The sequence below is a fragment of the Gavialis gangeticus genome, unplaced genomic scaffold (genome assembly GCF_001723915.1).
Source record: "Gavialis gangeticus isolate Ggan-Ray unplaced genomic scaffold, GavGan_comp1, whole genome shotgun sequence".
Classification (NCBI taxonomy): Eukaryota; Metazoa; Chordata; order Crocodylia; family Gavialidae; genus Gavialis; species Gavialis gangeticus.
The window spans coordinates 23,798,780-23,814,384 of NW_017729002.1; the positions used below are offsets into that span (position 1 = coordinate 23,798,780).

Consider the following 15,605-nt stretch of genomic DNA (forward strand, 5'->3'; position numbering starts at 1 on the left):
AGATTTAGCTGAATTGATTTGGGACAGTGATTCGAATCACCAGATTGAATCACTATCCCCCAAATCAGCCGAATCCAAATCTGAAGCGAACACCAGCTGCTTCACACGGGCCTAATGGACAGCCCACAGAGTGCCCTCTAGCCTCCCCTACTCCAAGCCACCCCAGAAATTCCCTTGCAATTGGAGAGTGTAGGTTCTTAGTGTCTGCTCCCAAGATGGCTTATGATTTTCTACATTAGATATTCTGTGGATAAAACAGAAATATTCCTGTTGAGCTGGAACAGATCTCTCAGCTGAATGCCCTAACCACTAGGCTACCATGATAGGGTCCTTTTTGCCTGCTCTCTTTCTGGCCCCATCACTGTAGTGTTCCTGGCTGCACTGTGGCTCAGCTTCAGCAGCAGCACACTCTATAGCCTGGGGTTTAGGAAATTCTCTTGTAGGTAGGAGATGGGTTTGAACCCTCCTAGTCTGACAAGGACCAGGTAATATATTTCCTGGGTGAGTGCTTTAACCACTAGGTTATTATACAAAAGGTGGGTGCTGTTGCTGCTGTCATGAAAAGACAGTCCTGCTGAACTAAGTGCTCACTCTCGGAATAGGACTGTGAGATTGAGATCCTGAGTGGATGTAGTACCTAATGTATAAGCCCTGAGTCAAGCATAGTACCTAATGTATAAGCCCTGAGTCAAGCATCTGAACTCCAGACAGGACTGGAACTTCAGATGTGCACCCTGTGCTCAGCACGAGTTTCATAGTTTCGTAGTTTCTAGGGTCGGAAGGGACCTGAGTAGATCATCTAGTCTGACCCCCTGCCATAGCAGGAAAGAGTACTGGGGTCAAACGACCCCAGCAAGGTGTACATCCAACCTCCTCTTAAAGACCCCCCGGGTAGGAGCCAGCACCACTTCTCCTGGAAGTTGGTTCCAGTTCCTAGCCGCCCTGACCGTGAAGTAGCGCCTCCTGATATCTAGCCTATCTAGCCTAGACCGAGCCCTGCAGAATGCCACTGCCCACTCCCTCCAGGTCGAAAATGACCCATCCACCACCACTTTCTGGGTGCGGCCCTCCAGCCAGTTGGTGACTCAATTGACTGTGTGGGTGTCGACACCGCAGTCCCCCAGTTTCTTAATGAGAACAGGGTGAGAGACAGTGTCGAAGGCCTTCCAAAAGTCCAGGAAGACTATGTCCACTGCTACCCCTGCATCTAGTGATTTGGTGATCTGATCATAGAAGGCCACCAGGTTGGTCTGACAGGACCTGCCACTAATGAACCCGTGTTGGTTGCCCCTAAGCATGACCTCTCCTGCTGGCCCCTCGTGGATATGTGCCAGAATAATTTTCTCAAAAAGCGTGCCCAGGATCGAGGTAAGACTAACTGGCCTATAGTTTCCCGGGTCCTCCTTCTTCCCCTTTCTGAAGATGGGAACCACACTGGCCCTCTTCCAGTCCTCTGGCACCACACCAGTTTGTATGGATCATCCTTGGAGGTGCTTAACTGTCCCCAGTGATTGTACAGAGAACCTAGGCACCTAACTCTGTTTCCTGCAATCACCCCGCTGAGGCCAGATGCCTAACTGGTGTCACAACACCTAAGACAAGGACACCTTGGTAGATATACATCCAATTTACAAAGGAGAAAACTGAGCTGCAGAGAGACAGTGATTTGTCCTGGGCCACAGAGTGAGGCAATGGAGAGGTGGCAAGAGAACTCTAAACACCAGAACTCCAATTTAGTGCTCTCACCACTGCTTAATAGTTCCACATGACTATAATCACAAATAAAGACCTGTTGTAAACAGTGCCATCCTACAAATCAGTGGCCTCTGCTTACCCTCAATTTACACTAACTCAAATACAAAAATAACAGTTTTAGCTTTATATATCAGACAGAAAAAGCCAACTGTTGTGTATGAAATGGTTCACTGTAATTTTTATGACAGTATTATACTATTAGAAACATGTTAAAGGATTCCATTCCTCATACCTTGAGGCTATACTTGAAAAGATTGGCCCATGAATGCTTTAGTAGCTGTTATCAAAATCTGATTAATCAAACTGTCCTCTTGCAGCTTGGAAACTGAAACCCAATCCACTTTTTGACAGTGCAACACAATCTCACTAGACGGATTGCCCAGCCATGTTTGTAAGCTTTATATAGAAGGGCTTTTTTCTTTCAGATCTGTTTGGAACTGCACATTGGTGCCAGCTTTTGAAGAACATGACACTGGAGGCAGTACATTCACCTTGGTGAAACTCCACTGCAGCTAGTACACCAACGTAAGTCAATAAAGATTCATCAAGGATGTATATGGTCCAGTGTCCTCCCATTAACTTCCTGCTAATTCAGCCTTGGGGTACAGCAGCACTCTTTGACTTCAGAAAAAAGTTGGAGTTGGAGGCAGTGTTTGCCAGTGCTTTACAGTGTTCATCAGCCTCAGGGGCAATTCAGAGTAAGTAGGGATTAAGCCATTGTGGGCTGAAAACCCAGGGGGTGAAATAATAGATCATTTGCCATGGAGAGTAACTGGAGAAAACAAATGCATGAAGCTAAGGCAGAGTGGGTGTCCCCAGGGAAAACTGAAATTAGCTCAGCTTAGTTCACAGCTCCTTTCAGAATCTCATGAAATTTGAGGAAACACTTAGAGATAATAGCTACCAATACAGCAGCCATGTACTTTGCATTGGACCAGACTCCCAAGATATTACTTTCTTCTCCATGCTCACTTGGCTTCAATAGCAGGTTCCACCCAGGGTCTCCCTGTACTATCTATTGCCCCTGGAACCTCACACAAGCAAGTAAGTAGCAACTCCTTCAGCATTTCTTGAATTGGAGTGTCCTGAAGATTTCAGGGGAACAATCACAGTTACTTTCCTCCCTCTGACTCTGAAAAGCACAGAGCTACTATTAATAGCAGCTCTTTATGTTGAAATGACACCCCTTGTTTTGATACGGATGCTGTATAGTCTATATTCACTGTGGTAAACTGATTCAGTTAGCCAAGAAATCCGAGTGATCAAACTGGACACCTGTACAAGTAGAACCTTCAATGGCAGTCACATGGCCCCTTACACAACTTAGTTAAGAGATTTTACCATAATGCATTTTGCCTGTTTCCAGCAAATCTTTCCCTAAGTTTCCATGAAACACATAAGCTGAGCCATACCTGCTTTTACAGACACTGGAGACAAATGAAAGCAGAAATGTCAGCAGCATACACACAGGAATGGAAGCTTGCTTCATCAGCTCCACAATTATACTGGCTTCTACTCCTTCTGACTGCCAATGGGTCAGCTTGATGGGCCCATAATCATATCTGTCTTTCATAAACAGTACCTTGCTCTTTGCCACTGTGTCAAATATGACAGCTAGTTTTGAGGCATCCTCTGCTTTGTGATCAGTGGAGTTGGTCAGGTTCCTTGGGGGATGGAGGTGCGAAAGCATTACTTTGCGTTGGTCATAATACACCAATATAATTTCATCTTCCTTGGGAGTACTGGGGTGTTTCTGAATAATAGAACAACTCCAAAACTTGCTGTCTGTCTCTTTGCAAAGCTGAATCCATGGCTCATGGGAAAAGATTGTGCCAAGATCTTCCAGGAACTCACTCAAGCTCTCTTCCTTCTTTTTGCAGTTACTCCATGTGCCCAGTACAGAAACATTGACCTGAGTCACTTGCCGGACTTCAGAGAGGTATTGCTTCACCTGGACAGGAATAAAAGGAAAATGGACCACAGCCAGGATAACTGCAGAATTCTGTTCTGGGATCCAGTGGCCAACCAAAAGACCGCTTTCTGCTGAGGAGCAGCAAGAGGGGAAGAAGACCTTCAGTACCACCATAGGAATACTTGAAGAACTTTCTACCTGCCAATAAAAAACAACAACCCAAAAACTTATAGACTGCAGTAAAAAGTCCAGAAAAGTATCTGCATTAAATGAAAACAACTGGAATGAAGACCCAGTGTCATTCCTAATCACCAAATTCAAGCACTTGCTAAGAATCGCCTCTGCAGTGAGATTAAGGACCTAACGTTAGCCAATACCACAAACTGGGTCCATCTACACGAGCTGCTGCTGACTACACACTAGCTGAAAAATAATTCACAGTAATGTCACAGCACAGACAATGCTAATATGCTACTGTGCAGTATTATTAGGCTGCTGCACAGTAGCATCACCTAAAAGATGTTTGCTGATGCTACTGCACAGTAACTCCAGTTATTGAGCATTTATTTAGTACTTGCTAAGTACTTGTATTTATTTAGCAAGTACTAAATAAATGCACAGTAACGGCTGTGCAGTAGCGTCTCATGTAGATGCACCCAATGGCATTTAAAATCATAGACAATAGAGAGGTATTTGGCAAGCTTCTGATAAACACAAGTTCTTGAAATGACATTTTAGTGAGACTGGTGGAATAACCTTGTGTTGGAAACTCCAATCTTGAAACAGTCTTTCATAATGTTACACTAATGAACATACAAGTTGCTGGGCTGGCTAAAACCAGAGGTTTTTCTAGTTCAGTGTCTTGCCTCTGCAAGTGGTTAATACTGGGTTCTCCAAGAGAAAGGAGAAGGATATGAGCAGCTGTATAATAATCTGCCTGTAAGGGGAATATTTCTTTCTAATCCCATCATTTAAATTCAGTTTAAAAATAAATACATTTTGAGCTGTGAACTAGTGGACAGTGTTTAAATAATGTGGAAGTATCTAATAAAAATGTAATTGCAACAAGGAGGGAGCTGGCACAGATAAATCAGCATCCAGAGATTGTTCGTCCTTTTCTGTCCTTCGTTGCTGTGCTAGGGATATGACAACTCCAGGACCCCTCAGGCTGGATTCTTTGTGATGGGACCAGTCAATTGGAAACAGAAATCCGCACACAGTATATTTATAACATGTTAGGAGGTCTCTGGTGTATTTGTTTTTCTCTTTATTTAATAAAATACAACTGATCTATCAAGTCTATGCATCTGGCAATTTGTGATGGAAAAAGCACCAGCTGTATTGTGATGGAGTGGCTGGTGGGGAACAACATATTCAAGTGATTCATTCACTTGGAGAGCTAGAGGCCTGCTAAACACAGCAATAGGAAATGCCTGCTCACGGTTGAGTTCTCAGCCCCTTGAGGCGGAAAGGTGAAGCTTCCTTGGCATGTGGCCCATTGCTGGCAGTGGGACGAGCACACAGTTGTTATTATCAAGGGCTAATTTCTTGGAGTTTTCCCTTTCTCTTCAAACCTGCAGAGGCCAAACCAGGGCATAAATTACAGGGCATGTGGGCATCCACAGAGATTTTCTGTTTAACAATATTGATGTAGAAGTGTGAGCACTACCCTTAGCTCCTGAGGGGAGTTGGTCACCTCACTGTCTGACAGTCCCCTCCAGCTCACCAGGGAAGCATTCCCAGGTCTCCTTAGCCAGAGGGACAATCTCTGATTTATGGAGGCTTTGAGGAAGAAAGGTCTTAGGAAAGCACCAACAAATAAGAAAAGGAGGCCAGGCCTCAAGCAGAGATGAGGGACGTAGAAGGACATTATGAAAACGAGCAGTGAGTGTGGAAAGAGAAGATGACAGAAGTGACATATTGGTAAAAGGTGGGTACAATACACAAAATGAGCTGAAGGAGATAAAGGGAGCTAAAGGCTATAGCTAAAAAGCTCAGGTCACAGTCTCTCATCCACTAAACCATAGTAATTAAGAGAGCCAAATGGGCTAAAGAAACCTTAGGACATACTTATCAAATCTATTAAAATACGAAGGAGCAGGAAAGAGGGAACAGGGAGGAAATTGTTCCATTCTTTTACTATAAATTAGGGAGTGTCTTCCCAGACTGAGAACATTGATATGTACCCACTCTGCACCAACAGTGATAAAACCTGTCTTCTTACAAAAGTAATTTCCTTTTTGAAAGACAGTGGGCCTTTTGTTGAACAACCCCAACAGTTTTCCCCATATCCAGCCTAAGACTGTTAAAGGAGTCTTCTTGTGTGCAAAATTTAGTTTTAGTAACAGAAAAAGGAAAACAAATAGAACACTTTTAAGAAACAAGGCCAACATAAATGTTTCCAAGAATTTAAAAATATATATTAAATGTAAACTTATTTGGCGGTGAACGGGTCGATATCAGCCTGGAAAGATGTGGGCAGTGGAGTCCCGCAAGGCTTGGTCCTTGGACCGGTGCTATTCACTGTCTTCTTCAGTGGCTTGGATGAGGGCGTAGAGAGCACCCTGTCCAAGTTCACAAAGTTAACACACCAGAGGGTAGGGAACGGATCCAGGCAGATCTGAACAGGTTGGAAAAATGGGCAGAATGAAATAGGATGCAGTGCATAAAGACAAGTGCAAAGTGCTGCACCTAGGCAAAAAGAACCACCTATACACTTACAGGGTGGGGGATGACCTTCTCAGCAGCACAGCAGCAGAAAGGGATCTTGGAGTCATAGTTGACTCCAAGATGAACATGAGTCATCAATGTGACAAAGTGATCAACAAGGCTAACCGTACTTTATCACGCATTAGCAGATGCATGACAAACAGGTCCAGGGAGGTGATCCTTCCCTTCTATGCTGCACTGGTCAGACCACAGTTGGAGTATTGTATTCAGTTTTGGACACCGCATTTCAAGAGGGATGCGGAGAATCTTGAGAGGGTTCAGAGGAGGGCAACTTATATGGTCAGAGGCCTGCAGGTAAGGCCCTACGAGGAGAGACTGAGGAACCTAGATCTCTTCAGCCTTCTCAAGAGAAGGATGAGAGGTGATCCTGTGGCTGCCTATAAATTCATCAGAGGACAGCAGCAGGGAATATGAGATGCTCTATTTACTAGGATACCTCCTGGAGTAACTAGGAACAATGGCCACAAATGGACAGAAAGCAGATTTAGGTTTGACATTAGAAAGAACTTCTTTACAGTAAGGGTTGCTAGAATCTGGAATGGGCTTCCAAGGGAGGTGGTGCTCTCCCCTACCTTGGGGGTGTTCAAGAGCAGACTGGAAAAACACCTAGCTGGGGTCATCTGACCCCAGTGCTCTTTCCTGCCCAGGGCAGGGGGTCAGACTCAATGACCTACTGAGGCCCCTATTGACCCTAACATCTATGAATCTTACCCTATTAAAAATCTCCTGCAACAATTACACACTCAGTATATTGCAGTACTGACTGAAAACTTAAAAGGGAATTTTACTAGAAATGGAATATTTAAAAGAAAAAGAAAATTGATTTGTATATTTTCACTGACCCAGTAAAAACACAATGAGTAAATACCAGGGGGGCTGGGCTGGGCTGCACTGTGCTCAGGATGGGTGGTGGCAGCGCTGAGAGGGCAGCTATGGGGGTGGGGCTGCAGCCACCACAATTCGCTGTAGGCCCCCCCAGTGCCCCCTCCCAGTGCTGCTGCTGCACACCCTAAGCTCAGCCCAGCCCACCCCAGCCCCCTGCTGGGAAGAGCCCAGTGCAGCCCCCCGCCCCAGCCCACAGGGGCATCCTTCCCTACCCTGCACGCCAATTCAGGCGCACACGCTCTCCAGGATCCATCTGTAAACACTGAGGGCCAGTCCTGACACAGTAAACAGTTTAACTTGAAAACAGCCCCCTGGACCTGCTAGTGACCCTCACTCCCAACCCACAGCCCTCCATGCCCCCATCTCTGGTGGTGCCCCTCACTCCTGACCTGCTACTCCCTGCCCCCAGTATGTGGGAGCAGGGAGCAGATGTGTGCAGGGGGGGGGCACACGCCCCCCATGCCCTCCTGGTGTGCATGCAGGGCAGGTGCTGCCCCCTGTCTGCCACACCCTCCAGACAAGCAGCTCATGGCTCTGTCCCGCGCCTTGCCCGCTCTGGCTGTGCAGCACCTGCTCCAGCCCCACTCTACTTAGAGATCTACACTTTGAAAAAATATTCACAAATGACTGGATTGGTCTAGGGCCTGGTAATGGATAAGGAACATTCATCTCAATGTTTGCCAGCTCCAATCCAGAAAAGGCTAAAAGTGAGTTAAAGCTGCTAGTCATTGACTGTTCATGAATGAAAATGAAATGTGTTGGGATCTCCCTCTCCACCCAAGCAGACTGCTGCCAACACCAAAAACCCACCTTGAAAAGTGACATCAGCCACCTCATCTACTTTCTTAGCGATGAGGCCAAAGACTGAATGAACCTGGACTCCCTTCTGACCCCCCCGACAGCGTGTCCAGAAAAAGAAATGTGAACCATCACTTTCCATGCTGTACCTGCTTTGAATATAGGACTTCAGTTCCCAGGGCTGTTCTGCTGGCATCCTACAAGGGCACAAAATTGAATTCCCACCCTGAACGATGGATTCATGTTCAAATGCTGCTCTATAAAGTGTCTGCACAAACCCATAGCTAATAGAGGTTCTGTATCCACAGGCAGGATTTGCTCTGTGGAGCTCCTGACACAGGCCTTTTGATGTGCCTCGTGGATCATGGGCTTGGGCCCATCAGGGAAGAACCGTAAGCCTCCCTTAGTAGGGAGGCCACTGAGGACACATCAACTGATTTGGAAACAACAGAGAAAACAGGGACAGGAGTGAGGTCAGAGGTTTAAAACAGGTGCACTAAAAGGGGACATGGCACTGAGCCCACCGGACAGTGCCCAGTGGCCCTCAAACGCATCCAAGGAGCCAGTGGACACAAACCAGTGAAACTCTGCCTAGAAATGTTAATGAATCAGGGACAGGAAAATGGCCTTGGGGTCCTCCCAGCCAGAGCCTCCTTCCTGGTCAGGTATATTGGGAGCTTGGCTAGGGCTCCCTGGCACACAAAACCCTCTAGATATATCTGAAGCAAAAGTGTGAGCCTGGAGGAGGAATACACTCCAATCCAGACCTCAGGCCTGCTGCAATGCCCTGGAGCCTTCAACCGGGCAAAACTAGACTAGTTCATTCGGCTTCCTTATAACCCTCCATGTTCAGAGAGCTTCTGCATGGTGCTGAGGAGCTGGAGCCATTTCGAAGATGGTTTTATTCCAGTGTGAAATTAGCTGGGGGCCACACATCAGCTCCTGTGTGAATGGGCCCCTGCCACACTGCTCCAGCTCACCACAGACAGGACAGAGACTCCCGCCTCACGCAGAGCAGGCGGAGAGCTGCAGCACCCGGGACGGGGGGCTGTGGCCTGAGCTCCCCGGGGGACGCCCTTGCCAGGGCGGGAGGGGACGGGGTAGAGCGGACAGCTCACAGGAGGCCCCAGGGCGACCCCTTCCCGCACAGGGCGGGCCCCGCCCCCGGCCCCTGAGCAACTCCCCTCAGCCTCCCCGGCCCCTTGCCCGTGCAGCGACCTGCCCCCCACGCCGCCCCGGCCGGCTTGCAGGGAACAGCGCCCCCCTACCCTGCTAGCGACCACCGGGCGGCACCTCTTGACATTCAAGTCACTTCCGGGTGCTGCTGGCCTGCTGCTAGGTGACGCGGTCCCCCGCTCGGAGGAGTCCGCGCCGTCCGCTCTCAAATGGGTCCCGGGCAGGCAACAAAGGCCGTGGCTCCAGGGTTCCGCCTCGCGGGGCTTCCCCACCCCCCAGACCTCTGAACCCCAGTGTCCCCTTTCACCTTAACAGCGTGAAGGGCCTGGCTAGAATAGAGGGCCACCAGCTTCCACTCCCTCCCACACACGTCTTGTCGGGGGAGCTCCCACTCTGTGCCCTTCATTTAGTGCCAGGAGCCAGCTGTGGGCATCAGATATTTGCCTTTAGGGTGCAGGCAGGCACTGAGCTAAGGGGACCCTAATGACGCTAGTGCTGTCACCCCACATGTTCCAAAATCAGGAGTCAGCCCTCACAAATCATGAGATTAGCTGAAAAATAATCATTTGTGCTTATTTGAGCGGAGATCTTTGAACTTTAGAAATACTGAGACTCTGGCAATAATATGACTGCAGGAGATGGGACTTTAAGAAGCAGTACTAGTGGGCAAGACTGAATAAAAGTGTGAAAGTTTCAGCGCAGGAACATGTTTAGGGACCCTAATGATGCCAGTGCTAATGCTGCCAGTATGAGGTACTAAATAAATGCACATTAGGTTGTGTTAAGCGCTTTTTAGGTGACACTGAATGTGCAGTAGCCTATTCTATTGCACATTAGTGCATTAGCCTGTTTTTTAAGCACTGCTTTAATACACAGTAGAATAGGCTACTGCACATTAAAAAACACATGTAGATGGCCCTGGTGAGCCCTGTAATCACCATCCTTCAAAAGCTGTCCTTCAGAAATCAGCACCTTAAAACAGTGGTCTCCAAACTTTTTTGATCGCACACCCCTATCAGTAAAAAATTTTTGAGCATGCACCCCCAATATATGTATATTTATATAAATATAAATAGAAGTTCTAATATTTTCTTCCCGCACCCCAATGGATCGTCTTGTGCACCCCACTTTGGAGACCACTGCCTTAGAACACAGTGTGACAACTGTGCCAGCATGTCTCACACACTTTTCACTAGCTATGGACTTTTTTTAATGGCACACAAGCCCCACTTACAGGGATCTTAGATGCCACTCATCCTAACATTTTTACAGTTGCCTGATTTTTACAGGGTTGATCTCAAATAAAGAAAACCCAAAATGTACTTAAAAAAACCCCAAACCTCATGTTTTTTTTTATCCAAGCTCATGATTCTTTCAATGTGGCAGCATTCAAATGTGGCAGCACTATCTTCATAATGTCTTCATACTGCAGACACAACACCGTGACTTAAATGGTATACAACCTCAAGGCTTTCCAAGGCCTACCTTTGTTCAGTCTTGCAGACTCTCCTAAATGGCAGCCTCCTGGTGCACAGGCTGATTGAGGTTCTGGAACCAGACGTATGTGGAGACATGTGGAAGGAAGCACTTTCATTCTTACAGAGGGCTAACACCTTTTTGAATTTAAAGTTTTCCTGATCAAAAATATGGTTTTATTAAAAATACAATTTTTCATTTGAAACTGTCAGTTCTGATGAAAAAAAAAATTTCCTGTGGGAAATCAACATTTGTATTCCAGTTTTCCCTGATAAAAACCAAAAGTAATGTTCAATTTTACATAAAAGGGAGGGTTTTTTTAACCCAACAGTTATTTTAAATTGTAACAAATACAAATGATAGTTTTATTTCTAAATTTCAGTTCAAAATAAAATTAAAATAAAAATGGTTTTAAACGTCTTGTATCCCAGAGCACATCTCTTGGTTACTTCTTTGCCTTTCCCTGTATTTTGGCAGCCAAGAGGTTTAAGCAGACTCAGAGACACGATTTACCTGAGCTTTCGATGTCTGATCTTGTCCCCCAGAAGCCTTCAGTGAGAGCATTTGCGTTGACTGTAGCAGGTGCAGACCTAGTCCTTAGTACTGAGCCTGTGCTACAAATGAAAACCATGCCAGGAGCAGCTGGAAATGAACTTACCCTCTTATCTGCTTTTTTCTGAGTCTTCACTATATCACTGAGCATGGTGTGCTAAGTTCACACTGTAACTGCCGTGCTACAACAGCGGGCTGGGCCTACTGATAAGGGAGACCTGCTTGGATTAACTCTTGAAATCCTGAAACTAATTGATGCAACCATTTTCTGGGCCACTGAAAAAGTCAGCATATCAAATTTATTCATAGGGTGCCCCCTCAGCACAAGATCTGAGCAATGGACATTGAGTCTAAAATAGTTCTTCTCATGCTGTAATGGGCAAACAGGGTCCCTTGTGCAGTCCTTAAATAACAGTGAAGTTGTCCTGTGTCTTTATCCACCTGGTTAGACTCCCACTGTCCCACATGTACCCAATGTGCACACACGTGCACAATTCTTCAGGCTGTCTTAGGTTGGCACATGTATTAAAAAAGTAATTATATTTGCTGGACCTCCAAACTAGAACATCCTTTTTTATGAATGCCATGTGGCTTGGGGAGTGTGGAGCATACACCAGTATTTTGGACAGCTTTGGACATCTTAGAATTAGAGGGGAAGGTGTTAAAAGATTTGTGGCAGATGGGTCTTTCATGCTGGAGTTCAAACCTTGGAGCCAGGGGGTTTGTTTTGGATGCTGGGGAAAAGAGGAACAGATGGGAGTGAAAGGATAGTCGCACGCTCATCTTCCACACCTGAACCATTCATTCACCTATCTGATTTTGTCCATACTATTTTGCCATCTTCTTTTATCCTGCCATGGTTCTACAAGAGAGTTTTGGGGTGATCCAAAGCACACCAGGTAGGCCAGCACTTTTGTAGAGGGTGCCCTGGCAGGGTAGGAGGAAAAATCTGTTGGGGTGAAAGAAGCAAGACTGCAGTTTGTTGTTATTTCAGATCAGGCAGTTATTTGGCACAAATTCCAGGGCCCTGTAAAATTCCATAATTGAGTTACACTAGGGGCAAACCAGGCCCCTTATTTGCAGATTCTTGTTTGCTTCAGGGGGAACAGGTCTTAGCCGGAAGCCTGGGTGGTATCTGAAAGGAACCGTTACCCACACCTCCTCGGTGGGATGCCTTTCCTCTCCTCTCCTCTCCCACACCCATTCTGCATGGTACTGCCCTTTGTTGATAAGGCTTATGTGTGTAGTTCTCCGAAGCAAGGTCTCTGAATTCCAAGCTGGTGGAAAATGTGTGTCACACAATGCGGAAGTGCTGAGTCCCAGCTTTGGGTTCCCTAATGCTCGCTGTGAAGGCATATGGCACTGAGGGCCAGCTGTGGAGCATGTACTTGCAGAATTCTTTACAGAAGTGAGGTTCCTCGGTGCTTGTTCTGTCTGTGTGTATCATGCTCACTGCTAATGTGTGAGGCATGTGATTATGTGTGTATGCAGTATACATATGAGAGCTGCACTACAAAAGTACAGGGTACTCATTCCCAGTTTTATGTTTGTGTTGGGAATCATATTCACTGCTGAATTGTGAGGCACTCATTCTCCAGTTGTGCATATACGTATGTGTGTATGATGTGCACTGCAGAAATATGTTGAATTCAGTCTCTCAATCTTTTCAGTTGCTCTAGTATGAAATGCCTTGCATTTTGTGGATATTCTCCTTACCTGTGTTGCTCAGCCTTTCCTTCTGTGCATAGCTAGTTTCTTACCAGTTATGGCCAGGCAAGAACATCAGAACCACAGATAAGCAGAGATCTTTAAAATGTTACCCCATTCAAATAAAGTCTATTGTGAACAAAGCACTGTAGACAATAACATATTCTGTCAGTCCTAGTCTTGATCCTCAATTCACACAACATGTTCCTTAATGCCATAAACATGAAACCACAGCCACTTTGAAAGGGGAGCATATGTTTAAGATACATAGCCATTCTGGCATCTGGAGAGTCACAAACTTTATGTTCAGCAGGAAAGCAACAGCAAAGAGAAGTATAGGGAAGATTCTGGGTAATCTATAACACTTCTTCAGCTATTGTAAAGCCATTGACGCAGTCTAGGTAACTCAGGTAGAAATCATATGTTCTATTTCTTGCCTCTACCAGCAGGAGTCACTGAAAGCCAAAAACATGGGGTACCACAATGAGGGTGACTGGGCCATAACAATAACTGACAAAAAAATGAGTTACTTGTGGTTATAGTGGCATCTATCCTGTCCTCTGTCTGGGGGTTAAGTTGGGACTGTCACAGGACACCCAAGGAGCATCAGAACTGTAGGCAGGTCTCACACGGTATTTAAAGACTTTGATGCAATTGTCCCCAGTGTCTGCTACTAAAAGCTGTCCAGAAGTGGAACAAGTCAGACCTGTTGGTTTCCGTAGCCCTTCAGACACCAGGCAGATGGGAGAACCGCTCTTGGGGAACAGGTGGACTGTTCGGTGCTGCTCATCAGCCACAAGGATGTTACCTTCTATGTCAGCACAGACCCCGGAAGGGTTGCCAAATTGATGTCCATATTTGCTGCCAAGAGAGTAAACCATCTTGTGCTGGTTATTAAACAGCTTGACATCACCGCATTCCTCACTCACAAGAAATCCACCATCAGGTCCCAGGCTGACATAACGGGGTCCACAAAGGTTAGAGACCATGTGAGTACTCAGTATCTTAAAGGCATGGTCCAATGCAAAGCTGTGGACTTTGCCTTGAGTGTAGTCTGTAACCAGAATCTTTCCTGCTGAGTCCACTCCAATGCCCCTGGGGGAATTGACCTTCCCAATTTTTATCCATTCTCCTTTGGGGAACCTGGAGTGATGGCTGAAGACACGGATGGCTCTGTTCAACATGTCAGCTACAGCCACCATCCCTGACCTTGTCACTGTCACATCTTCTGGCAAAAAGGCCTCACTTTCCCTTCCCCATTCTATGCATGGTAGGAGCTGCTGAGTTTGGCCTGAGCAACTAAGGATGTGGACACAGGGTGCATTTTCACTAGTTATGTAGATAGAGCCATCCAGTGAGCAATGGATTCCACTTGGTCCCCCATAACTGCTGCCATTGGGGTTGGGGATCTGCTGCACCAGGTTATTCTGTCGATAGTAGAGGAGGTTTTTGATGTTGTCTAAGTCACGACAGATGCCTTTGGCTTTCTCTGCCAGCTGGTGGACTTGGTGCTCTGTCACCATGCCCATTCCCCGGTGGTTGCTCAGAAGTGGGCTTGCCTTCTGGAGTGTAGTGTCTGATTTCACCTGGAGGGCATGAACAGTCTTCAGAAGTTTCTCCTTATGATGGGTGGCCTCCAGAGTATAGTCCATGGCTAGTCTCCTCCCTATTTGGAAAAGGTAACAAAACCATTACAGTCCTCATCGAGATACACATTGTGAGGACGGACTCATTCCTTTGGTGAAATGGAGTCTTTCCAGAGTTACACCCATATAACTGATATCAGACTCCAGTCCCTTTTTTAATGTATATTAAGAAAAAAAGATAAACAAAGACTAAGTTATCCTTGCAGAGTGACATCTGGTTCTCTCTATAGAGTAGGGCACCATACTCTCCATTGTAGTACCATATTTTCTCACATACCACACCTCCCCAAATAGAAGATAGAAAGAAGAAAAAAAGATTTTTCCAGACTTACGGCTGCATAATCACCAGCCTGCACCCTAAAAGTAAACACCTTTGTTTTTTGGTTGTCATGGGAGACTTCAACTACCTAGACATCTTATGGGAAGAGCACTCGGCTAAATCTGAGCAGTCACACAGCTTCCTCTTGTGCGTGGATGACCTCTGTCTGACTCAAGAAGTCTATGGGCCAATGAGAGGTAAAGCACTGCTCGACCTGGTACTGGCAACCAGGGACAACCTAATCGGCGACCTAACAATTGATGGAAAGCTGGGTGACAGTGATCACGAGCTGAACAACTTCACCATCTGCCGTAAAGCTGGCAAGACATCAGCAATACAGAAGTCCTCGACTTCAGGAAAGCTGACTTTGACAAGCTCAGGAGGCTTGTCAGTGAGGCCCTAAGGGACCATGACCCAAAGGGGAGGGGAGTTCAGGAAGAGTGGTTGCTCCTCAATAGAGCGATCCTGGATGCACAAGCTAATGCTATTCCATCTTGGAGGAAAGGCAGCAAAAGGGCACAGCAGCCCCCTTGGCTCTGCAGGGAAATAGCAGACCTCCTGCAGATAAAGAGAAAGACCTACAAAGGATGGAGGATGGGATCCACCTCCAAAGAGGAATATTCCGCAATGGTCTGGACCTGTAGGGAGC

The 15,605-nt window shown here is 46.4% G+C and overlaps 2 protein-coding genes across 5 annotated transcripts in view; both read right to left on the reverse strand.

Moving 5' to 3' along the window:
- Positions 1 to 15,605, reverse strand: part of PIGQ (phosphatidylinositol glycan anchor biosynthesis class Q) — a 102,354-nt gene that overhangs the window by 75,705 nt on the left and 11,044 nt on the right. The window contains exons 1-2 of one of the 3 annotated variants that reach the window (XM_019507675.1): positions 11,246 to 13,170; positions 3,168 to 3,865 (exon numbers count right to left, since the gene is read on the reverse strand). In XM_019507675.1, the coding sequence (XP_019363220.1) occupies positions 3,168 to 3,865; positions 11,246 to 11,296 (749 nt within the window). In that variant the 5' untranslated portion in view covers positions 11,297 to 13,170. Of the gene's footprint in view, positions 1 to 3,167; positions 3,866 to 9,348; positions 9,426 to 11,245; positions 13,171 to 15,605 lie in introns of those variants that run through there. The other 2 variants (XM_019507676.1, XM_019507677.1) reach the window with 2 other exon arrangements.
- The window catches only part of NHLRC4 (NHL repeat containing 4), a 13,382-nt gene continuing 11,045 nt past the window's right edge, over positions 13,269 to 15,605 (reverse strand). The window contains exon 2 of one of the 2 annotated variants that reach the window (XM_019507678.1): positions 13,269 to 14,657. In XM_019507678.1, the coding sequence (XP_019363223.1) occupies positions 13,540 to 14,643 (1,104 nt within the window). In that variant the 5' untranslated portion in view covers positions 14,644 to 14,657 and the 3' untranslated portion in view covers positions 13,269 to 13,539. The remainder of the gene's footprint in view (positions 14,658 to 15,605) is intronic. The other variant, XM_019507679.1, reaches the window with a different exon arrangement.